At 36.8% G+C, this 25,365-nt stretch overlaps 3 protein-coding genes across 3 annotated transcripts in view; all 3 read left to right on the top strand.

The window, feature by feature from the left end:
* Positions 1-5,919, top strand: part of LOC107572141 (serine/threonine-protein kinase MRCK beta-like) — an 82,591-nt gene extending 76,672 nt beyond the window's left edge. The window contains exons 31-34 of the mRNA XM_016258553.1: positions 1,264-1,384; positions 1,475-1,592; positions 5,513-5,621; positions 5,701-5,919. Coding sequence (XP_016114039.1) covers positions 1,264-1,384; positions 1,475-1,592; positions 5,513-5,621; positions 5,701-5,882 — 530 coding nt within the window. The 3' untranslated portion in view covers positions 5,883-5,919. The remainder of the gene's footprint in view (positions 1-1,263; positions 1,385-1,474; positions 1,593-5,512; positions 5,622-5,700) is intronic.
* A 464-nt stretch (positions 5,920-6,383) lies between these two features.
* Positions 6,384-15,720, top strand: vipas39 (VPS33B interacting protein, apical-basolateral polarity regulator, spe-39 homolog). Its single transcript, XM_016258552.1, has 18 exons — positions 6,384-6,394; positions 7,036-7,163; positions 7,240-7,371; positions 7,454-7,492; positions 7,581-7,645; positions 8,194-8,250; positions 8,955-9,047; positions 9,166-9,199; positions 9,307-9,409; positions 9,575-9,602; positions 10,778-10,851; positions 10,941-11,016; positions 12,946-13,068; positions 13,787-13,828; positions 14,312-14,488; positions 14,580-14,669; positions 14,749-14,853; positions 15,039-15,720. Exons 1-18 carry the CDS (start codon positions 6,384-6,386, stop codon positions 15,057-15,059), a joined length of 1,398 nt encoding a protein of 465 aa, XP_016114038.1. The 3' UTR covers positions 15,060-15,720.
* Positions 15,721-19,456: 3,736 nt separating this feature from the next.
* On the top strand, positions 19,457-25,365 carry LOC107572145 (probable G-protein coupled receptor 132). The gene is made up of 2 exons (XM_016258560.1): positions 19,457-19,523; positions 23,665-25,365. The coding sequence occupies exon 2, from the start codon at positions 23,667-23,669 to the stop codon at positions 24,741-24,743; it is 1,077 nt and encodes a 358-aa protein (XP_016114046.1). The 5' UTR covers positions 19,457-19,523; positions 23,665-23,666; the 3' UTR covers positions 24,744-25,365.

Raw genomic sequence — 25,365 nt, 5'->3', positions numbered from 1 at the left:
ACGCGAAATAAACCAATATCCAGAGTTATTCAGTTACTCCTAACAGTACATTGACTGAACTGCTAAAAGAGAACCGATGATGGGATGTGCACGAGCAGAGCAGCTGGACTGAGTCTCGTCCTGCTGGGAGACGGCATCACAGTATGCTAAGGGCCGTAACATTTCCGTCACACGCTTGACGTATTCGGCCAATCACAACGCACTGGATAGCTGGCCAATCAGAGCACACCTCGCTTTTTCAGACCGATGAGCTTTGTAAAAATCGACGCATTTCAGAAAGGCGGGGCATAGAGGAGAAACAATAATGTACATTATATGGAAAATAATGTGTTTATAATAATATAATGTGTCCGCATAAACACATTGCATTACACCAAATACACAACATAATGTTCTTTTTAGCAACGTCATATGACCCCTTTAAGTGTCATTGTTCAGTGCTGTTCTTATTGAGACTCGAATCTGAGCAAGAGGTTGTATTTATTCAGTACGTTCAGTCACTTAAATGCTTCTTGACAGCACTCTCTTGAATGCTCTTTGCTCTTTCTAAAGTCATATTTTGATATCTCTCCTCTGTGAAGCACATGATTGTTTTCCTGCCTTCAGTGAAAAAGAATATTACTTTCAATATTGTTTCAAAAACACTGAATGAGTCCGTGCATAGAAGTGAATGAAAATTATTTGTTCATGTACAAGATTTGTTTAAAAACTCAATGTGAGCCAGTAGATAGAAATGAATAAGATATATTCAATAACACTGAATCAGTGAATAGTGGTAATAATAGTTTGTTCGTTTACAAGATTTGTTTAAAAACGTTGTATATGAGTCACTGCATAGAAGTAAACAAGAACTATTTGTTCACTTACAAGATTTGTTCAAAGACGCTGAATGAATCGGTACATAGAAGTGAACGAGAATGATTTGCTCATTTACAAGATTTGCTCAAAAGCACTGACTCGTTCACAAACAAAACACCACTAGGTCTCTTCATAAGATCAGCCCAGGTAATGAAATGTACGGCTCCACCCTTTATGGTCCATTTACAATTCACTTCCTGCCCACTTTGGCAGATTGACCTCTTGATAAAGATGCTTTTGTTTGGTAAACTAGAATGACCTCATTTGTTACACCTCCTCTAGGCCTGCTGCCAACAAGTTCCACAGTATGTTCAGACACAGCTGCTCTGAGCGCAAAAACCCAGGACTGCCATAGTTTGAGCCGAACCATCTTTCTCAACCTCATTCACACTCTTGTTTCCACAGATGGCTGTGATCTGGCCATCCCTGAGACCTCAGACAACAGCAAGAAGCTGATGGTGAGGACACGCAGCAAGAGGAAGTTCCTTTTTAAAGTATCAGAGGAGGAGCGGCTGCAGCAGAGAAGGTCAGGTGGCTTCAGGAGTAAATCTCTCACACTGCCACACTCCTGCGCTGCTCCTAATCCATGTGACGTTGTTACCGTTTTGTTCAATAGGGAGATGCTGAGGGATCCTGAAATGAGATCCAAGATGATCTCCAACCCCACCAACTTCAACCACGTTGCTCACATGGGGCCAGGCGACGGCATGCAGGTCCTCATGGATCTGCCTCTGGTAATGTCTTGAAGTTGGACATTGGGAGATCAGCTTCAGCTATTTTGATTTTATTTAAATGTATAAACACACTTGGCCCTTGCTTGGTAACATACAGTTGCCATTTTAAGCTGAAGACTTTTTGAAATCCCCATCCTGCCAATACCAGTGTCACCACTGTGCCTTTGAGCCCAGGTTTCAGTAAAGCAGTGTTTCTGAACTCTGCTGCCTGAGTTCCCTCCACACTCGCCCAATGGAAGTGTCTCACTAATCTGACATATCCAATTCAGGTCACGAAGCCACTACTAATAAGCCAGTTACTTGAAGCAGGTGTTTTTGCTAAAAGATTTCACATGTGCGGTGCTAGTGGATCCCCAGGAGCAAATTTGAGAAACACTGTTCTAATTACGACAGGGATCCGAGAACCACTTTTTATTCAGACCATTTTCATTTTAATTCATACCATGGAACAGAACATAATTTTTCTTTGCTACTATTCAACAGCATCATAACACCGCTAATGAATATACGACACAAAACATACAGCACAGCCATTGCAGTCTGATTCACGATTCTGAACAAATGAGTCTTACGAGTCAGTTCTTGTTAGTGAATCAGAAACATACAGTGGGGAAAAAAAGTATTTAGTCAGCCACCAATTGTGCAAGTTCTCCCACTTAAAAAGATGAGAGAGGCCTGTAATTTTCATCATAGGTATACCTCAACTATGAGAGACAAAATGAGAAAAAAAAATCTTTTGTCTCTCATAGTTGAGGTATACCTATGATGAAAATTACAGGCCTCTCTCATCTTTTTAAGTGGGAGAACTTGCACAATTGGTGGCTGACTAAATACTTTTTTGCCCCACTGTATAGCGTGAGCAGCTTAATTCGAACAATTCCCAAGCATATCTATCTGTCTGTCTGTCTGTCTGGCTGTCTGTCTTAAGATTAAAGGAACACTCCACTATTTTTGAAAATTTTCCAACTCCCCTAGAGTTAAACAGTTGAGTTTTACCGTTTTCGAATCCATTCAGCCGATCTCCGGGTCTGGCGGTAGCACTTTTAGCTGTAGCTTAGCATAGATCATTGAATCTGATTAGACCGTTAGCATCTCGCTCAAAAATGACCAAAGACTTTCTATATTTTACCTGTTTAAAACTTGACTCTTCTGTAGTTACATCGTGTACTAAGACCGACAGAAAATGAAAAGTTGCGATTTTCTAGGCCGATATGGCTAGGTACTAAACTCTCATTCCGGCGTAATAATCATGGAACTTTGCTGCCGTACCATGGATGCAGCAGGTGCAATGATATTACGCATATGAAAAATATTGAAACTCTTTGGTCATTTTTGAGCGAGATGCTAACGGTCTAATCAGATTCAATGATCTATGCTAACCTACAGCTAAAAGTGCTACCGCCAGACCCGGAGATCGGCTGAATGGATTTGAAAACGGTAAAACTCAACTGTTTAACTATAGGGGAGTTGGAAAATGAGCCTATTTTCTAAAATAGTGGAGTGTTCCTTTAACATTAGTCAGTAGTTGCGTTATTTTTATATTAAGGCCAATTAATGGACTTCAAAAAAGCTTAAATTCAAAATGATCTCAGCTCACAATTTCCTGGAAGATTGATTATTCTGTTGAAATGAATTGTAAGTTGTTTTTAAGAAGGGCTTCCTAAATGGGTAAACTAGATCGGTTTAGGTTTAGTCGTCCTCCTAAATCCAATTTAGTCCTTCAGCTTTGTGCAAAAGATGCAGTTTAAATCCTGAATCTGAGAACTTGAGGCTGTTTTAAGAAATTATATTAAGATCAGATTGGGTCTTGAATGCGCTTCTGTGGTGCGGTTTTGTACAGTTTATAAAAGCATTGTTTGGACACTCCAATAACTGATTGACTCCCATGGCTTTATAACTCACCCTTACATCCTTTTTTTTCATTATACTGCACAGCGCCAAAGTCTTTCCCTTCTCTCTGCATGTTTCTTCTTCTTTTTCAAAGCCAGCCAGCTCCACTCTTCCACCCTCACACCCTTTTCTCTGTTTCTTTTTCCTCTTCACGTCGCTCCTTCTGTTTTCGCTCTGGTCGTGGATTCGCTCTGTCTTCTGGTTGCTGTGGCAGCAGCAGAGCGAGACTCCCTCCCCCTCATCCTCTCGCCATGCCCTGATCTCCCCTCCGACCAACTTTGAGCACGTCTATCACATGAGTCCCGTTTCTGCCGGGCTCTATCTGCAGAAAGAGCCTTCTTCCCAGCAGAGCCTACTTCAGTTCTCCTCTTCCTCCTCCTCTCCTTCCACATCCTCCCTGGGAAGGGTAGGCTAGCAACACCCCGCTTCCTCTTCCTCCCCGTTCTCCATCCCTCCCCCACCACACCCTCCAGGCCCTCAACTTCCTTTCCTCCCTATGTTATACCATCCCTGTCCTGCTGAACTCTTTGTTCATGCTTGAGTGTAGTGACTTTGATTGGTTTAGTTTTTTTGGGTGAATAATTTTTAAATGAGCGATTTTAGGAGAGTTCACCCAAAAATGAATATTGTATCATTTAGCGGTAGCCATTGACTTCTGTAGTAGGAGAATTAATACTATGGAAGTCAATTGGGGACCAGCAACTGTTTGGTTACCAACATTCATCAAAATATATTTTGTGTTAAACGGAAGAAAAACTCATACAGTTTTGAAACAACTAGATGTGAGTAAAGTAAACAGAATTTTCATTTTTGGGTGAAGTATCCCTTTTAAAATCTGTTTGAAAATATGTATTCAAAATAAAAATGCAAAGTTTAAGGTAAAAAAAAGTAAAATCAAACAGTTTTACTAATGTTTGTGTGTGATTTGAAGTTTATGCTTGTTAGTGTTGTGCTGTTAGCTTATCAATATGCTAATGTCAAGCTCTGTTGAAGTCAACTAGCAGTTACAGGCTCTTACCATGAAAGTGGGGCATGATAAACATTAAAATACACACCGCCACTAAACCTAAACTTCATACTTCAGCATGAGACACAAGTGTGATACAATTGCTCAGTGTGAAATTGTTTCCAGATTAGGGCTGTCATAATATCAGATTTATTCAAATTCTGAAAAAAATCAGTGTATCAGTCAAATTAACTTCTAACTTTTTTTCTTTTCGACTAATGAATCACTCATAAAAAAAAAAACAAGTTTAGGGAGGCGGAGAGCCTTTTTTTTTTAACAATCTAAAAAACTCTCACAACTGTTGCACAGTGTTATTGTATTATTGTTAATATACTATTATCATATTTATTTAATGTTAATTAGTGTTTATTTTTATACTTGTAATTTTCATTTTGATTTTAGTGTAGGTTTTAGTAATTTTATATGCGTTTACCATTTGTTTTTTTTTTCATATTTAATTCAGTTTTATATAGAACTTTTAGTACTTCAACTAACAATTTATTTCATTTTTTTAATCTAATATTTTTATTTTAATTCATCTTTATTTCAATTTTTAATTTTAATACTTGTGGTTAGCAATAACTGCATCGTTGTCTTTTTTTATTGTTCGCGTGTGTGTTGGTGTGGCAACTAGCTGTGTTGTTTACGATATCATCATATGTAGTTCTAACATCAATATTTAATTTTTCATATATATCACGGTTATAATCAATATCGGTATATATACTGATATATTGTGACACCACTATTCCAAATAATGCTTGAAAATGCTGTTGATTGAGGTTAACAAAATAAATCAAAAACATTCCTTAAAAAGCGACAAAATGTTTTCTCGGGGTTTATAGAAAATAAAATACATTTATAATAATTTGCACATGAAACGTACTACCCAAACCAAATGTTTGTGCTAACAATAGTCGTCTTGTTTAAAAGAAAGTCAAAAAGAGTGTTTACACACCTATTACACAAGTGCATGACTGTGACGTACTCTATATGTGTCTGACTTCTTGTACCTCTGCTGCAGAGTGTGATGCCCTCTTCTCAGGACGACCTGTCTAAAGACAAGCCACGGCCTCTGTCCAGCATCTCACGGCAACAGAGGAGTAAGACCCACATCACCCGCACTGCCTCAGGTGGGTGCCGTTCCTTAAACACACACAGACAAGCTGAAACTGCCCATCTAAATGCTTGAAATGTATACTTTATTTAAAGGAGGGGGAGATTTTGGAGGAGCAGGGTCGTCTCGCAGTATTTCTGATCAAGATCAAGACTTTGAGAGAGAGGTAAGAACATCTATCATCTACCTTAATGACCTCCCCCGGGATGTCAAATATGGTTTTATTTCATTCGCCCCACATTTTGAAAGCTTCTCGAGATGCTTGATGGATGGTTAGAGGAGCTTTGAGGTGCTTTCGGCCGCGCAGTGAGTTTTCTTGTGTCCTGATTTTGTGGTCTGTAATAACTGTCCCAGTTCTCACAGTAGAACCTGCTACAGCTGTAAACCAATGTTATTTTAGTTTTAGAAAATGATTATTTTAGTATTACATAGTATTTAAGCAATTATATCAATTATTAATATTTATCAATTATATCAGTTTTCATTTTAATTTTAGTATAAGATTTTGTCATTTTATAATCTAATCTTAATCAATGCCATCTCTTGGAAGGCCGGGTTTTTCTATCACTCATCATTAGAACCCATTTTGCACATGGCTCTCGATATTCTGACTAGTATTTGCTCTTATGAAAATGTACCGTAGTTCTTAACTGTAGCATCTGTTATAATAAGGCTAGCTTATTAATCATTACCAGGCCAGTAATGGCTTTTTTTATTAATCTTTTAGCATTTGTTATGAAAAACAACAGCCTGCACATTTAGAAGCAATAGCTACAACATGCCACAGTTGTAATATAAATCTATAGGGAAAAATCTATTCCTTTTAGCAGATCATCTATTATCAATTCTACAAGTAGACACAATTTACCACAATAAATAAGCCTACAATAAAACGTGATAAATTCTAGTAAACGTGGTCATGCGTAGTTTACAAAGATTTTAATATATGTTAGTAGTGCTGGTGCAAGATTGTTTTCTCCTCTTTTCATCAGTCTTTTTAGTTTTATGCGCCTTTTTTTAGATAATGTTTGACTTTCTCCATGTCAGTTTCTCAATAGAATTCAAATAGATCGCAGAACATGTTCTTTCCGAAATTAAATGGTTGGCTTTTTGTTAGCTATTGAACAGACATCAAAGCAAAAGACCAAAATGTTACGTGGAAAATATTTGCCTTTTATATTTAATTAACAAGGTAATATAATTTGTATGAGAACACAACGAACACATTTTCAATGTTTAATAGTCAAATTAAAGTGAATAAATGAAATGAATTAAATGAAACACGGTGACAGTGGTGAGGAAAGATTTAGAAATTGTTAAAAATCACAAACTGTTCTTAAAGTTAATATGTATTTTGTACGATGTTTGTATTATATTTTTCCTCTCACATTTTCTCTGTGTGGCCCACAGTTTAAAGAGCCCTGACTCAGACTATGTTGTGTTGTTATTTCCCAGCTGAAAGAGTCCAAACGGGCCGTGAACAGCATCCTGGTGGACGATGATGATGAGGATGAGGAGGATGTTGAGAGAGTCAGCTGGAGTGGGGAACCTGTGGGAAGTATGCACTCCTTTCTCTGATCTCTGCTACTGTCTGTACCTCATCTGGATGCTCATCAGTTTTTGTTTGTGTTTAGGCATCTCTTGGTCGGTGAAGGAAACTGCCTCCAGTATCCGCTCAGGCAGTGAGCAGAGCTTTCCCAAAATAGACACCACTCCTTCACTGTCCAAACAGGGGTCTGGATACTCCCTGAGCTCCCTGTTTAAAGGTAATCTACAGTGAAGAGTTCTTGGACGTTTTAGTTCAATCATTATAGACTCACCAATCTGATTTTGCTTCTATTCCCTCAGCAAAGAGCAAACCTGGTGCTTTCCAGTCCTTCTCCGAGTGTAAGTTCAAGTCCTTGAAGCATTTAGAATGATTTAGGCCTATATTCTCATTTGTTCGAATTAAGTGTGTTTGTTCACTGTTTTCTAGCTTTTAGCGACACATCTTCTAGAACATACGCACCAGAACTGAGGAAGCCCAAGTCAGATGGAAAGGTAATACCTATGGACATGTTTACACACCGTTCAAACATTTGGGGTCGGTAAGATTTGTAATGTTTTTGTTCAACAAGGCTACATTTATTTGATTAAAAATACAGTAAAACCGTAATATTGTGAAGTATTATTACAATTTAAAATGAATGTTTTGTATTTGAATATATTTTCAAATGTAATTTAATCCTGTGATGGTAAAGCTGAATTTTCAGCATCATTACTCCAGTCTTCAGTGTCACATGAAACATGTTAAAAACAGTCGTGCTGCATAATATTTTTGTAGAAACTCTGATATATTTTTTTCAGGATTGTTTGATGGATAGAAAGATCAAAAGTACAGCATTTATTTGAAAATGTAACATTATAAAATTCTTTACTGTCACTTTTGAATGCATCCTTGCTGAATGAAAGTATTATTTTCTTCCAAAAAAATCAACTTACTGACCCCAAACTTTTGAATGGTAGTGTAAGCTTGTCCAGAAATTTCCACGGTGTAATTCGTTTTTCTATAAGTTTCTAACATTGATTTGTTTTCTAAATGGTCATAGGATGTTGTCAGTGACCTGAGTCCTGAGGAAACCGTGAGGAGAATGCAGAAAGGACGGGTAGGGGGCAGCAAAGAGCTGTATATAGAAAGTATATTTACTGCTATATACTGAAGATATACTGCACTAGAAGGTCTGATATAACAGGATAAAGCCATTTGTTTCTTTCTCATTGTAGTTGATAAGTAGGTGCCGGCCCAGTTATTTCCACTTCACATTTTTAGGAGTCCTCCAAAAAAAAAGAAAGAGAGAACCACACACTCGTAAAATATTTACTGTAATATAATCAAATATTAGTCACGTATTCATATGTTGCTTGCAAAAAAAATAAAAAAAGTATTTTGTCAGAATATATGACCACTTTTGAATGCTTGTACATGGAAAAATAGGCTTTTTGCATCTTATTAAAAGGATTCTTTTACAGGCATTTTCCCTAGAAAAGTTCCAATACTGAAGATATACTGCACTAGAAGGTCTGATATAACAGGATAAAGCCATTTGTTTCTTTCTCATTGTAGTTGATAAGTAGGTGCCGGCCCAGTTATTTCCACTTCACATTTTTAGGAGTCCTCCAAAAAAAAAGAAAGAGAGAACCACACACTCGTAAAATATTTACTGTAATATAATCAAATATTAGTCACGTATTCATATGTTGCTTGCAAAAAAAAAAAAAAAAGTATTTTGTCAGAATATATGACCACTTTTGAATGCTTGTACATGGAAAAATAGGCTTTTTGCATCTTATTAAAAGGATTCTTTTACAGGCATTTTCCCTAGAAAAGTTCCGCTCCCTGCAGGACAAACTTCTGCTGCTGGATGAAGCAGTTGCTGTTTATGATGGCAACGTTATCACTGCTGTGAGCCGCACATCTCTCACATACTCTATATGGAAGCGCCGCTATGACTTTCTGATGATTCATATCAGAAGGAACAGCTTGTGCTTATTCACTGATCTTTTACATTTTCCTACTGCAGGTCTTGATATTTTTAAAAAAGTCATTAAGTAAAGGTGAGATTTTTTTTGTGATCTCACCAGTTCCTTCTCTTTTTTTTTTTCCACAATAAGTGAAATATTTTATAGAAAGTCATGGTTTTTGTTTTTTGTCATTGTTGCAGAAATCCTCTTTCGAGAGTTAATGGCGAGAGATGTGGCTTTGCGTCATTATGTTCACTATTTAAAAGAGATGGGAGAGCAAAAGCTTTTGGTCGAGTTACTGAAGTAAGTTTGCGGTTTATATATTTAACTTCCCCTCGTAGTGAGTAACATGTTAAAAATAGATGTCTACAATGTTTTTGTGCAAGGGCGGTTGGCATCTTTCCATCTATTGCTGTGTGTTTTATTTGAATAACTGTTTATCACGTTGGTCACATGACTGTATTTTAGGGCTCTTGGCAGGACAGAAGATATGGCGGTAGGTACTAACTGCACTTACATACTCAACTGTCATTATAGCTTGTACAAACATCAGTATCCACATGACCATATGTACTTAACCCTCTATAGCAGTGCCGCCTCCAGGTCATATGACTAAATTTGACTCGCTTCAGCAAAATGCACCTCCCAATTCATGGGTGCTTTCTTAAACAGGAGGGGAGAGCCCAGTATTAACTAATTGAAATGCAAACACTTCCTCTTTCATGTTTACACACGTACTGAAGTAGCATATTTTCCCTTGTGAAAAGTAAACCTGTAACCGATGATCCAAACATACGTTGATTGTTACGATAACATTATTTAAGATAATGGAGTCACACTAGGGCATACCAAAAGTATCAGGTGCTAGTACATTGCATTTTAAAATAAAAAGAGAGAGATATGAATTTGTGAGAGAGTTAAAATTCTATAAATTACACAGTCTTGCATTTCCCACTTTTGTAAAGTACTCATTTCTCTTTCCGCAGTGGTACAGTGTTGTCTGAAGGCAACAACTATAAAACTGAAATAATTTTATTTCCGTTATGGTATGTTATCTGAGACCAGATTAAAAATGTATATAAAAAAATAATATTGATTATATTTAAGTCTTCCTCTTTAAGCTGAAAAAAAAAATAGCTTTACATACTTTTACTACATCATAGAGGGTTAATGTCAGTATAAATAACTTACAATTTCATAGAAGTGAAAAGAGGAAGAAAATGGCCTTAACAAAATTAACACGTTTCTGCTTTTGGCTCAGTGACATTATTTGTCTAAAATGAAAGTGAAAAGAGAGGAAGTTGGACATTCTAATAAAAATTTTGGTAACACTTTACAATACGTAGATTTACAATAAACAGATTTGCAACCATATTTATTCATCTTTGTTAACGTTAGTTAATAAAAATACAATTGTTCATTGTTCATGTTAGCTCAGGTTCATTAAATAATATTAACAGATGCAGCTTTTGATTTTAATAATGTATTAGTAAACGTTGGAATTAATGTTTACAATGATTAATAAATGCTTTAAAATTATTTTTCAATGTTTTCATTTCATTTTAACTAATGTTAGCAGGTGGAAACTTGTCAAATACTTCCCTAGTAATTTGTAGTAAAGTTTCTGTTTGATCACACATGTTAAACTGGCTTCCTTTATATTTTAAACAGTTGATGCATTACAAAGAACACTTAAATATTAAGGATGAAAGTCGAAGAAGAGACTTCCTCAAAAGTTGCCTCAGGTAAAGAGCTTTCAGAGGGATTCAACAGAGTTCAGAGTCATCTCCTGCTGACCTTTAATGATCTGTGTGATCTCTCGGTTTGTTCTCAGCCTTCCTTTCTCTCAAGATGACGCCACTCATGTTCAAGACCACTATACACTCCTCGAGAGGCAAATAATCATAGAGGTGAGGGAGTCCAGCCACTCACTATTGTTTATTATTCCCTTATATCATTATATTATTCACATTCGCACTTTTGCACATTTTAGAATAATAGTCAAGTCAGTCAAATTATGAAATCAAACTAATGAAAGTATGAATTTTGTGTAGTGATCAATAAAGTCATCCATAAAAAATATAATTTTTAGTTTCATTTTTTTTTAAGATCATGAGAAGTGTATGAAGTATATGAATAATGAAACCGTTTACTGGTTAATGTAATACTGTAATATACTACAACTACATAATAACTGTGTAATGTAGTATAGTACAATTATTTCTCTACTGCTTGCAAATGGAATTGGAAAAAGAATGACGGCCCCCATCCCAAATGTCACCCTAAAGAAAAAGACACCATGACAGTGCTGTCTTCTCGTCTCTGTATACAGGTTTTTTTTTAATGTTGAAACGAAAACGTTTGTCTACATTTCTATTTCTGCCTTACCTTACCATGCTATTAAAGAAACATTTCCTCTGCACCTCCTCGCTCTACCTCTCCTGTATCTTTATCAGGTAATATCAGCGGCTAGTAAACTCGTTAGCCACTTTAATCACAGCACTACAGCAACCAAAGCGCTGCAAAAGAAACAGGAGCAAATGGGCCTCGCAACTCAGCGGCTTACCCAGTCGTGTAAAACACGGTGGAACTCCGTGCGCGAGATGTTTGATCGGCTGTTGTTGCTGTGCTGGCTTGGATAGTCTTGAGTTACATTTTGACAAAACCTGTCAGATCTAAGTATTATTATGTTTTTTGTTTAAGTTATTGTTTAACATGATTCTTTTTTATTATTATTTTGGAACAAATGAAGTCTCTGTTTAAGAACGCCGCTCGCAGCTGCAGGTTCCGCTGCTTTAGAGCACCGCATATGCACGCGCATATATGTTCGGTTTGCCTAACTGAACGTAGTTTAACTGCCTGCCACAAGTTGATCTTGTAATAAAGGCCTCATCGAGGAAAAACACGCTGTATTTTTGTATTCATTGCATTTTTGAATTATAAAAGTTAAATAATTAATTTTATTATAAAAATATTAATGATTAATCGATAGTCGATCGTTCGACTAAGAAAATGTAATCGAAAGCCCATCCCTAGAGGGAAGCGAGAGGTCTTTCTCAAAGTGGGTTACACGGCAGATGTTTCCTTCGATTATGAAACAAGTGAAACGTGTGCTCACTTTGTTCTTATGGCATAATAGCACGTATGAGAGTGCGATTTATTTTGCAGTCAGTTATGTAATGTGAATATAGTCTGGTTAGATATCGCTAAATCCGTCATTGACATGTATTTTCTGTTTCACACATCCTGTGTCTGCTACTCACTATGGCTCAGTGCAGAAAATAATGTGATTTCTGGGTTACTGTATTGAAAGTTTTTTTAATAATATGGTAGATAATAAAATGTACAGATTTACTGAATAGAAATTGTTTTTGTAACTTGCCTGAAGCCCTAGACCTTTTTTTCTATAAATGGCAAATTAGTTACCATTGTAATGTGTTTTTTCATACAGACACAAGGTTGTGTTGATAAAACAATTTGTAGTGCTTTTTTTTTTTTACTGTTTTCTGCTATATTCATAATATTTGGCAAATATAATAAGCTGAGCTCAGAAACGTCATTGTTGCTTCTAAGACACAGAGCATCGCTGCTCACACTTGCACTATGAGTTTCAAAATCTGTTAATACGAGCACTGAAATGAATATGTGGCGCAGCCACAGGATGTGTGAAGCTGGCCTAAGTACTTGTCAGACATGAGAAAATAGCTCCCAGAAGAGAATATCCTAATGTTAAGGGTGTATCAGTTTTAATTAGGGAGTATCAGTTTCAAGGGTGTATCAGAATCAATTAATTGGTGTGTTCACTGTATTTTATTTCATTTGTGTATTTATTTTTTCAGGCTAGTGACAAGAAGGCAGTTGCAGAAATCTTTAAGAAGTTCCCTAGAAAAGCGTCCATCCTTAATATGCCAATCATCACCACACTGTACTACTCCTGCTTTTACCATTATGGAGAGTCAGAGGTACAAGCTCATGCTCCACTCCTGCACTGTATTGTAAAATATTATGCAGACAAACTGAATATATTCTAATATATAATCTAGAAATGAAGTATTGCAATATACACTACTGTTTTAAAGTTTGGGGGTCAGAAAGATCCTGGTTTTAAAAGAAGTCTCATCAAGGCAATGATTAAAGAATACTGTAAAGCAGTAATATTTTGAAATATTGTAACAATTTAAAATGTAATTTATTCTTGTGATGCAAAGCTGAATTTTCAGCAGCATTACTCCAGTCTTCAGAAATCATTCTAATATACTGATTTGGTGCTCAAGAAACATTTCTTAACATCAATGTTGAAAGCATTTGTGCAGCTTAATTTTATTTTATTTTTTGTAGAAACCGTGATACATTTTATATATATTTATTGTATTACATTGAGCTTGTCTTATTTTGTGGCCAATTAATTTACTAATTGACTAATTCATTTTCTTGTATATATTAATTTCCCACAGCTTCAGAGAGTTTTTAGAAACTTAAGTCACACTTAAAAATAACAATATATCTATTGTTTTGTAATCTGAAACCTAACAAGGTTCATTGTGTGATTTTTGAAAAGTGCTAGTTTGAAATAAATGTCACCTGGTTTGATATTTATACATTTTAACGTGTTGTTTAAATCTCCAGATACTTGTTGGGCAACTGTATTTCAATCATTTTCATCCTTTTCTTCTTCTACAGGGAACTTTTAGCAGCCCTTCGAACATTAGAAAAACTTTCCGGGTAAAATAAACAGTCATTTGTCATCAAATTTAATTGTATTTAATTCAAACATTTACCATCTTGATTACTATTTTTATAGTATAGTTTTCATATTTGTCTATGAACACCTACACCTTTAGATGTTTCTACAGTCATTAGAAACAAATTCATTCAAGTGTGTCTAGACCAGGGGCCGGTTGCATAAACCGCTTAGACTAGTCTTAAAAAGTTAGTCCTCTCTTTTTTTTATTTTGGTCATAAAGTCAGTAATAAAAAGGGAGAATGGTCTAATTTGAATCCAAAAATAAGTCTGATTAACTCTTGGCTAGCTAATATAGTTGATGAAACTAGCTCTTAAGACAGTCTTAACATAGTGACTATGTTTATGCAACTGGCCCCAGTAGTGTATAAATAGCACATGTGGAAGTCTTTAATAACAGTCTATGTAAAAGAGTTTCTTTCCCTTACTGGCAAACCATATACTGTAACCTGTCATGTTTGCAGATTTCAGAAAAGCAGTACATTCTCACGGCTCTTGGCGCAAGAGCGAAGTTGAAGTCCTGGTTTGATGTGGATAGTCTGTTCAACACCAAGAACTGGCTGGGATACACCAAGAAAAGATCTCCCATTGGCTTTCACAGAGTGGTGGACATCCTGCATAAGAACAGCGCCCCTGTACAGGTACATCAGTTTCGATGTTGTAATAAACCTGCTGAGTTTCCTCTCTGCCCATCCCGGCGTGCTCTTCATTGGGGTTTCCCATGATCTGCAGGTGCTGCAGGAGTACGTGAACCTCATCGACAACCCAGACCTCAAACTCGGCGGGGCTCTGAAATATAAATGCCATGATATCGTCATCAATGTGAGTTCATTCTCGAGTCACTATGGCAGCGTTTACGGCTTTCTCAGTGTAAATCACTGCGCTTCTTTTGTTCATTCAGACATACAGAGACCTGAAGGACCGGCAGCAGCTTATCGTTTACAGAGAGAAGCTGGAACGAGACTCGCCTGAATACAGGAAGATCCAGGAACTCCTTAATAATGTGGTAAGAGGAAGTGAGCCTCCACTGTTCAGTCGTTTTCTGATTCACAGTGTAGGAGTAGGTTTGAGGAGAAATCTTGAGAAACGTCTTACAGTAATTTATCAGTGTATTCTACAGGTTACTTCATTTGTTGCAATGCAAAATTGCGTTTGCGTGAAGTGACTTTTGTTCTTTTTTTGTTACTTCAGCAAATCAGATGGAAAAACTGACACTTGGATCCTGACACAAGGCAGTGGTGGGCAGATGTTTGTCAGAGCTCTTTAATAGACAATGTTACACAAAAAACACTATGAAGCTGCTTAATACTGAGTTAATCCTGAACAAACAGGACTGAGATCCTCACAGGAATTGAACATTTCAGAGAACCAGTGGAGTGAGTCATTCTGAGTGATTCTTTTGCAAATGTATCTGTTCAGTATGATTAAACTGCCAAGTGTCCTTCTGCCAACTCTGCAGGTGAACGTTTCTAAAGAAATAAGGGAGGCTATCAGTGGTTGCTGACGTGAACAGCATACTCTTCAACCCCTCACACCTTTTTGTTTGCCTGTATATGGATTTTTGAACATTCCTCACCCCTCTTTTTTAAATTTTTTATTAAAAATAATACAATACTGAACTGTTTATACAGGTTTTCTGGTAAATATGACTGAAGATTTGAATCTTGGTAAGATAAAAGCTGTTAAAGAAGTTTTGACTGTTTGGACAGTTCAGATTTGACTCGATTGCAGGGTAACCACACAGTTTCTGTAAACGGAGGATGGTTTCTAACCACAAATTGAGTGCATAGTAGCAGTATGAGCCAGGAAGTTCCCCTGTGGCGTCATTTTGGATCATAAAATAAACCGTGCGTCACATAACCTTTTTCAATGGATTTCCACAAATTTTTGTTTGTTCAACTACCGTACATGTTACATCATGAAACATTTCGTTTCAATTTTTTTAATATAATTTATTTGAATCAAAATGTATTTATTTTAGCTTTTTTTTTTTTTTTTAATGTATCATATGTTTTGAAATTGTCCTATTCTGTATCATTTTAAACCCCAAAATTATCAGTGATAATAATAATTTAAATTGAAGATTATAAACTTTGTAACAGGTAATGAAAACACTACTCATACAAATTATAGACATCTGAGGTGCCTATTATTTGGGGCTATGACAAAAAATACGCTGATAATTTAAGTAATTATCGTTCATAGTTCAATGGAAGTTTTTGCACACACAGGCAATCATAGTTTGATTTTGATTTTACATTTTTGAACCAACTCGTTTGTTTTGAAATCTTCATACCAATTTTATGGATGCTGGATCTTCTTTGTATTAAAAAACTGGTTTAGGTTCACTTTACTGAGGTAATGTGATACAAGAAAACTAACAGTATTTCAATCTTGACAAATTGTAGGTTTAATATTCAAATATTTAATATTAGTCCAGTAATTCGAGGTATATTTCCTGCATGACACGGCTACATTTTCATATAGCCTATTTTACCAACTTATTTGATACTTTACATTTATATCTGGGGGGCTTTTTATACAGACGACTTCAAAAGCTAATGATATGTAGCACTTGCGTGTCCTGAGCGCCCTCGATTCGCTCACGTACACAAGCCACAGAACGCGCCGAGGATGCTTCTGGGTAAAGCGGCTGCGTCGTGGAGGTTTCTTTCGCATTCATTTGAAACACCTTTCGAGCCCTCAGTCACAGAAAGCAGAAGCGTGAGGGTCACGTGACCGTGTGTGGCGTAAAGCTGTGCGTGCGCTGCCCCTCATCAGTTCACGCGGTGCGCTACAGCTGCACTGTAAGTTCAGTGGTTATGGATGAAGAGCGGACACTTTCTTAACACCATTTAGAGGTAAGAGCCACGCGCTTTTATACGCTACATTTAAACAAAATCATAGTCATATGCTTTTTACATATTGAGAAGTACCTTTTTTTTTTTTTTTTACATTTTATTAAATTTTTTATGCAGGATACCTACAATCTGAAAACGGTGTGTGCTTTCACGTGTAACCTGATTGTTCATGTGTTTTAATTACCTAGAGCAGGGATTTTCATCTTTTAACCTCAATAAAAAACGTTTTTCTCTGAAACACTCTAGAGCTAATAACCTTACAATAATAACTTTATTAATATACATTAATATTACAACACTGGATAATCCTTAGCAGATCATTAATGAGAAAGTTGGCTGATGAAGTGTTAAATGTCATATTTCTAGCAAATAAATAATTTTAAAAAAGTACAGTGGGAGGTTTAGTATGGTTTGATTTTGGTGTCAGCATTATGACAAACAAAGGAGTCATAAATATTTAATAAAATATACGGCCCGCAGTGTCTTTTAGTGCGGCCCGCTGGATCATATTAGACTCGGAGGATCAATTTTAAAACATTTGAAAAGCAAGTCACGTAAAGATTGCTTTCGGTTTATGATGTTAATACTATCTCCAACCAGGAGAGGACGCTATTTCCAGCCGCTGCCCTGTTAACTTCATTGTAGTTAAGAGGGCAGCAAATAATAAATGAAAAGCTGACCATGAAAACAGTATTTTCAAGTCAACATGGTTAAACAGATGATCTTTTTACCAAGTGCAAGGGGATACCCATATGTTTGGAAATCTGTATTTTATTTAAATCGCCATCACACCACTGTGCACAAACACCGGGGACGCCAGAGCTGCACTTGCCTCAAATTTCAAAAATAAAAATTCATAGTCGACTAAAGCTTTTTGCCAAATGCATGACAGAAATGTTTGCACTGGACTATGTTCTTATTAGGGTTTCCGCGGGTCCTTAAAGCGTCTTCAGTTCAATTGTTTACATTTAAGGCCATGCAAACTCTTAAATGGTACAAAAAAAATCGAAATTATAAGAGGTCTTCGGGGACGGAAAAGACAAGAATTGTTATATGGATTATTAATATGACGATTCAACTTCAAAAAAGGCTACGATTTCACTGAATAAACTTGAGTGACTTTTGTTCTTTTTTTGTTACTTCAGCAAATCAGATGGAAAAACTGACACTTGGATCCTGACACAAGGCAGTGGTGGGCAGATGTTTGTCAGAGCTCTTTAATAGACAATGTTACACAAAAAACACTATGAAGCTGCTTAATACTGAGTTAATCCTGAACAAACAGGACTGAGATCCTCACAGGAATTGAACATTTCAGAGAACCAGTGGAGTGAGTCATTCTGAGTGATTCTTTTGCAAATGTATCTGTTCAGTATGATTAAACTGCCAAGTGTCCTTCTGCCAACTCTGCAGGTGAACGTTTCTAAAGAAATAAGGGAGGCTATCAGTGGTTGCTGACGTGAACAGCATACTCTTCAACCCCTCACACCTTTTTGTTTGCCTGTATATGGATTTTTGAACATTCCTCACCCCTCTTTTTTAAATTTTTTATTAAAAATAATACAATACTGAACTGTTTATACAGGTTTTCTGGTAAATATGACTGAAGATTTGAATCTTGGTAAGATAAAAGCTGTTAAAGAAGTTTTGACTGTTTGGACAGTTCAGATTTGACTCGATTGCAGGGTAACCACACAGTTTCTGTAAACGGAGGATGGTTTCTAACCACAAATTGAGTGCATAGTAGCAGTATGAGCCAGGAAGTTCCCCTGTGGCGTCATTTTGGATCATAAAATAAACCGTGCGTCACATAACCTTTTTCAATGGATTTCCACAAATTTTTGTTTGTTCAACTACCGTACATGTTACATCATGAAACATTTCGTTTCAATTTTTTTAATATAATTTATTTGAATCAAAATGTATTTATTTTAGCTTTTTTTTTTTTTTTTAATGTATCATATGTTTTGAAATTGTCCTATTCTGTATCATTTTAAACCCCAAAATTATCAGTGATAATAATAATTTAAATTGAAGATTATAAACTTTGTAACAGGTAATGAAAACACTACTCATACAAATTATAGACATCTGAGGTGCCTATTATTTGGGGCTATGACAAAAAATACGCTGATAATTTAAGTAATTATCGTTCATAGTTCAATGGAAGTTTTTGCACACACAGGCAATCATAGTTTGATTTTGATTTTACATTTTTGAACCAACTCGTTTGTTTTGAAATCTTCATACCAATTTTATGGATGCTGGATCTTCTTTGTATTAAAAAACTGGTTTAGGTTCACTTTACTGAGGTAATGTGATACAAGAAAACTAACAGTATTTCAATCTTGACAAATTGTAGGTTTAATATTCAAATATTTAATATTAGTCCAGTAATTCGAGGTATATTTCCTGCATGACACGGCTACATTTTCATATAGCCTATTTTACCAACTTATTTGATACTTTACATTTATATCTGGGGGGCTTTTTATACAGACGGCTTCAAAAGCTAATGATATGTAGCACTTGCGTGTCCTGAGCGCCCTCGATTCGCTCACGTACACAAGCCACAGAACGCGCCGAGGATGCTTCTGGGTAAAGCGGCTGCGTCGTGGAGGTTTCTTTCGCATTCATTTGAAACACCTTTCGAGCCCTCAGTCACAGAAAGCAGAAGCGTGAGGGTCACGTGACCGTGTGTGGCGTAAAGCTGTGCGTGCGCTGCCCCTCATCAGTTCACGCGGTGCGCTACAGCTGCACTGTAAGTTCAGTGGTTATGGATGAAGAGCGGACACTTTCTTAACACCATTTAGAGGTAAGAGCCACGCGCTTTTATACGCTACATTTAAACAAAATCATAGTCATATGCTTTTTACATATTGAGAAGTACCTTTTTTTTTTTTTTTTACATTTTATTAAATTTTTTATGCAGGACACCTACAATCTGAAAACGGTGTGTGCTTTCACGTGTAACCTGATTGTTCATGTGTTTTAATTACCTAGAGCAGGGATTTTCATCTTTTAACCTCAATAAAAAACGTTTTTCTCTGAAACACTCTAGAGCTAATAACCTTACAATAATAACTTTATTAATATACATTAATATTACAACACTGGATAATCCTTAGCAGATCATTAATGAGAAAGTTGGCTGATGAAGTGTTAAATGTCATATTTCTAGCAAATAAATAATTTTTAAAAAGTACAGTGGGAGGTTTAGTATGGTTTGATTTTGGTGTCAGCATTATGACAAACAAAGGAGTCATAAATATTTAATAAAATATACGGCCCGCAGTGTCTTTTAGTGCGGCCCGCTGGATCATATTAGACTCGGAGGATCAATTTTAAAACATTTGAAAAGCAAGTCACGTAAAGATTGCTTTCGGTTTATGATGTTAATACTATCTCCAACCAGGAGAGGACGCTATTTCCAGCCGCTGCCCTGTTAACTTCATTGTAGTTAAGAGGGCAGCAAATAATAAATGAAAAGCTGACCATGAAAACAGTATTTTCAAGTCAACATGGTTAAACAGATGATCTTTTTACCAAGTGCAAGGGGATACCCATATGTTTGGAAATCTGTATTTTATTTAAATCGCCATCACACCACTGCGCACAAACACCGGGGACGCCAGAGCTGCACTTGCCTCAAATTTCAAAAATAAAAATTCATAGTCGACTAAAGCTTTTTGCCAAATGCATGACAGAAATGTTTGCACTGGACTATGTTCTTATTAGGGTTTCCGCGGGTTCTTAAAGCGTCTTCAGTTTAATTGTTTACATTTAAGGCCATGCAAACTCTTAAATGGTACAAAAAAAAATCGAAATTATAAGAGGTCTTCGGGGACGGAAAGACAAGAATTGTTATATGGATTATTAATATGACGATTCAACTTCAAAAAAGGCTACGATTTCACTGAATAAACTTGAGCGCTGCAGTCAGATTTGTGTACTGCGGTTACCGGGGAAACCAGCTTTGTGTACTGCGGTTACCGGGGAAACCACTATATTTCTGCTGTTCCAAAAGTGACCCCTGCTGGCAGAGAACGAATTAGCTTTTTCAAAAAGCCCATCTGCTATTTTTGCTACATATTTTTAAATGTGAACCAGTGGATCGACACAAAGCTAATGCATTATAAAAATCTAAACAATTAAGACACTAAGATATATTTATATGTTATTTAATATAATAATTAATTGATAATAATGGTTTAAATTAATATAATAATTGATACGTTTGACTCATCCCTTTTCTTAAAAATTGTTTAAAGGCTCAAATGTGAAATGCAGATCTTAACAAGGTCTTTAAAGGTCTTACATTTGTTTTATGGTACCATTTGGAATAACTCTTTTTTATTATTATTTAAGTAAGCCCTTTTTAACTGTCCTTTTAGGTTGTGAAAGTTCACAAAACAAAATATTATCAGGAAATGTGTAAAATTCTCAGAATTTCTGCCCATCCAAAAGGTATAAATACCAATACATTTACAGACATAATGTGGGATAACGTTCTAATTACTGCTACTAAGTGCCTCAAAACTGATCACAGATTTGGTGCTGGGCAAATTATGGCAAATCCAGTGACTGGTTTATTGTAGAAGCTCAGTACCTCGTAAACATGATTTCTGTTTCCGAGTGGACTGGTGAAAATGTTCAACTGCAGTCCCATAAAGTGTATCAAACCAGCCAATCAGATTAGAGCTTGCTGTTTCACACTGTCAGAAAAATGTGCAAAAGTTGTACCTTTAGGGGTACAATGGCTTGTCACTGGGGCAGAACTCTCAAAGGGACACCTTTGTACTATTCTAAGGCACTAATATGCACCCTTCAGGGGTAAAGAAGCCCCTAAAGTGTGCAGTGCCACGGTAATATGTACTCTTAATGTAGTAATATGTACACTTATGGTACTATTATGAACCCTTTAGGGGTAAATAAGTTGCCAGGGTGCCGCATTTAGGGTACTGCCGTTGTACCATTAAAGGTACAATTTTTGTACGTTTTTTCTCAGAGTGTGGCAAGTGATTGCCTTTTAAGCTAAAAAAGGTCGGTGGATGGGGTGTTGGCTAATGTCTGAGACCGACTGTTTCAAACAACTTACAGCATCACTTTTTTTGTTCTCACATAATTTACTGTAATACAAAAGCAGTGTTTTGTTTTGTAAATTGAATGTGTCAATGTTGAACTGCATGTCTTTATTGATGACAGTATTGTTTGGCTAGTTTATTATGTACAAACTTGACATGTATATATTTCTATAAATTATTGTTTTTTTTCTGTGTTTTTATAAGATTTTATAATGGTTGTGTTTTGCATTATGATAATTTTTTTTGTTATTTTAATGAATGTCAATTTCAGGACTCATTACACAATCTATTGTGTGCCTTTTTTTTTTTTTAGGTGTAACGCTCTTATTTTGCTTGATTTTCCCATTTGTCCCATTTTGCCAGATTTCATTTGTAAATTAGACCATATGTGACCCTGGACCACAAATCCAGTCTTAAGTGTCACATTTACATATAAATACGCTTTCCATTGATGTATGGTTTGTTAGGATAGGACGCTATTTGGCTGAGATACAACTATTTAAATATCTGGAATCTGAGGGTGCAAAAAAAATCTAAATATTGAGAAAATCGTCTTTAAAGTTGTCCAAATGAAGTTCTTAGCAGTGCATAGTACTAATCAAAAATTAAGTTTTAATATATTTACAGTAGGATATGTGACGAGGGAATAAAAGGTTTCATCTGATCCAAAAATCACAGTGTCTGTCTTAGCACCCGTTCAGTGATTTAATGACTTTAAGGAGGTCACAGAACACAATGAAGACTAATGCTGTTGGTATTCTTCTCCTCCCGCCGCTGTCTTTGTATCCGTGTCTTTCTTGACACTGACCATCAATGCCATTATTGCCAGTCCAAAATATGTCATAAGGTCAAATAGAGGACTTGCACTATTTACTTGCCCAATTCTCTGTAGAGTTCATGTGCAAGGTCAGGTTTTTCTCCGTGTGAAAAGCGAGAAGCAACAAAGAAAGGAAGTGATTCGTAGTCTGTAGTTTGCATAAACCTATGGGTGGTTTAACTGTCATTACTCTCTGAACTTTAAAAACATCTTGCTCAATTACTGTGCCTATTCAATTTGGTCTCAATAACCACTCAGTTTAACGTTCTGAAATGTCTAGGGCGAGACCGTTACGCTATGATTCATGGGGTCTCTATGAATATTTCAGTGGCTGTCTTGTCTAGCTGGGGAAAACGTAGGGAGTGGTACAATGTGCTGTGCGGAGATGAAGGGGAATGTGGCTGTTTTACTATGGATGAGACATGGCAGAAACACTGAAATACTACATACAGTGTAATGCGGTTAGATTGGATAGTTTTACCCCTTTGCTGTTTATCAGTAGTCAGGTCAAAGGGAAACTACTGTACTTTTATTAAATGTGCCCAATGTAGAATAAAATTTAAAGCACACCTATTCTGTTTAACATTTAGTGTTAGTGTAGAAACAGGCTTTTACCTTTTTGTGTCTGCTGTTATTTTTATTTTTAAAACTTTTCTTTAATTTTAAATGTATTTTTATTTCAAAATGTGTACTTTTTTTTTTTATTTAAATTCTGCAGAGCCCTACACATGTTGGGGGGAAAAAACAAGCTATTATATGTACACAAACTAAAAATTTGTTCACATGACATATTAATAAGCCTCATGGCAACAATTTAAATGTATAATAATTAAGAGAATGACCTAGTACAATGTAGCAGCTATTTAAATAAATGAGGAAACAAAATAGTACAAGGTGGATACGATTTAACTAAAATTAGGGAACAAACAATTAAAACATGGCCACAAAATAATGAATCATGGGAATGATTATTTTTTTCTTCCAATGTCAAGTGCAGGGTTCCCACAGTTGTGTTTCACCCCTCATTCTCATTTCTCTCTTTATTTCCCCCCCAGATATGATGCAGGAATCCACGGTGGCACAGAGCATCTTGACGACCGTGAACCAGAGTGTGAAGGTGCACTGTGAAATATCCTATGAAGATGACCGCGTTCCACTGATGGTGCTCTACATTGTGGTTTTTATCATCGGCCTGCCAGCCAACCTGGCCACGGTCTACCTCACCCTCAACCAGGTGTGTCGTAAGAACGTCCTCGGCATCTACCTGCTCAGCCTGTCCGTGTGCGACCTCACCTACCTCTTCACGCTGCCTTTGTGGACGGTGTACGTCAGTAGAAACCACGAGTGGCCCTGGAGCTCCATGGCCTGCAAAGTGACTGGTTTTGTGTTCTTCAACAACATGTACATCAGCATCTTCCTGCTCTGCTGCGTGTCCATCGACCGTTATGTGGCGGTGGTTTACGCCATCGAATCTCGCGGTCTTCGCCAGAAAAAGATCGCAGCTCTTGTGGCATTTTCGATCTACATGGTGGTGGGCTTGAGTCACGCGCCTGTCTTCATGATGCCTGAAGGCAATGCTGCTCAAGGAAATCGCCGTTGCTTTGAGCCCAGCCAGAGCTCAGCAGTGATTACAGGATTCAGCTACGCTCGTGTTTGCATCGGCTTTTGTATCCCCCTTGCCATCCTGATCTTCACCAATAGAGCCATTCTTGTCAACGTTCAGGCCAGTACGGGCCTCCAGCCTCATCAGAAAGAGAAGGTGCGTTACCTGGCTGTGGCGGTGGTGGCGTTGTTTTTGATCTGTTTCGCTCCGTACCACATTATCTTACTCTTGCGTGCCATCACCTTCCACTTCCCCAAGCTGCAAGAGGAGTGTCACTTTGAACAGCACATCTACACGCCCTACAAAATCTCCTTAGGACTGTCGACTTTCAACAGCGCCTTCAACCCCATTCTCTACGTGCTGTCCAGCAACAATATCCGTCAGGAGATCAGAAGAGGCATGGCATCGCTGTGCAACAAAGTCAACTTGAGTCACAGCAGCCAGCACAACATGCACAGCTCCAAAAGCAATTCAGACCCCGTCCCAACAAAGGGCGATCAAATGAGGACAACTTGTCCCTCTGCATGCTAAAATTGGAAATTTTTTGCTTGATGTGCCATAACTTGAAGAAAGGGAAAAATCAAGGCTGTTACATCAATACAATAACACCTTGAAGTTGAACAGACCTGGCAAAAAAAACAAGTGAATTTCCTGTTATTATTGTGTTTTTTTGACTGAAAGGATCTCACAATAAGATTGTCTCTGTGTATTTCACACCTCCTACATTCGTATTCTGCTTCCGTCACAGAATGTTTCTGTAACACCCCAGTCTGAGCTGCAGCTTCTGATTATCTCATAGAGCATATTCTCCAGATCAAACTCGACAGACAGGAAGAGGCCATCTGACCCACTTTTTAAAGTGGCTCACTTCATGGCCTTTATTAATCATACCAAAATATCTGATACTGTATATAAATGTGAAAGTTCACAAAACAAAATATTATCAGGAAATGTGTAAAATTCTCAGAATTTCTGCCCATCCAAAAGGTATAAATACCAATACATTTACAGACATAATGTGGGATAACGTTCTAATTACTGCTACTAAGTGCCTCAAAACTGATCACAGATTTGGTGCTGGGCAAATTATGGCAAATCCAGTGACTGGTTTATTGTAGAAGCTCAGTACCTCGTAAACATGATTTCTGTTTCC

Source organism: Sinocyclocheilus grahami, unplaced genomic scaffold (genome assembly GCF_001515645.1).
Source record: "Sinocyclocheilus grahami isolate Dianchi unplaced genomic scaffold, SAMN03320097.WGS_v1.1 scaffold1705.1, whole genome shotgun sequence".
NCBI lineage: Eukaryota > Metazoa > Chordata > Actinopteri > Cypriniformes > Cyprinidae > Sinocyclocheilus > Sinocyclocheilus grahami.
Note: the sequence above shows the minus strand (reverse complement) of the source record. Positions and strands in the feature narration are given on the sequence as shown.

Coding starts and splice junctions, on each gene's coding strand:
- vipas39 (XM_016258552.1), top strand. Junction 9,048..9,165: donor ATGGCAACGTTATCACTGCT/GTGAGCCGCACA, acceptor TTCCTACTGCAG/GTCTTGATATTTTTAAAAAA. Junction 10,852..10,940: donor TTCCTCAAAAGTTGCCTCAG/GTAAAGAGCTTT, acceptor GTTTGTTCTCAG/CCTTCCTTTCTCTCAAGATG.
- LOC107572145 (XM_016258560.1), top strand. CDS start 23,667: ATGATGCAGGAATCCACGGTGGCACAGAGCATCTTGACGACCGTGAAC.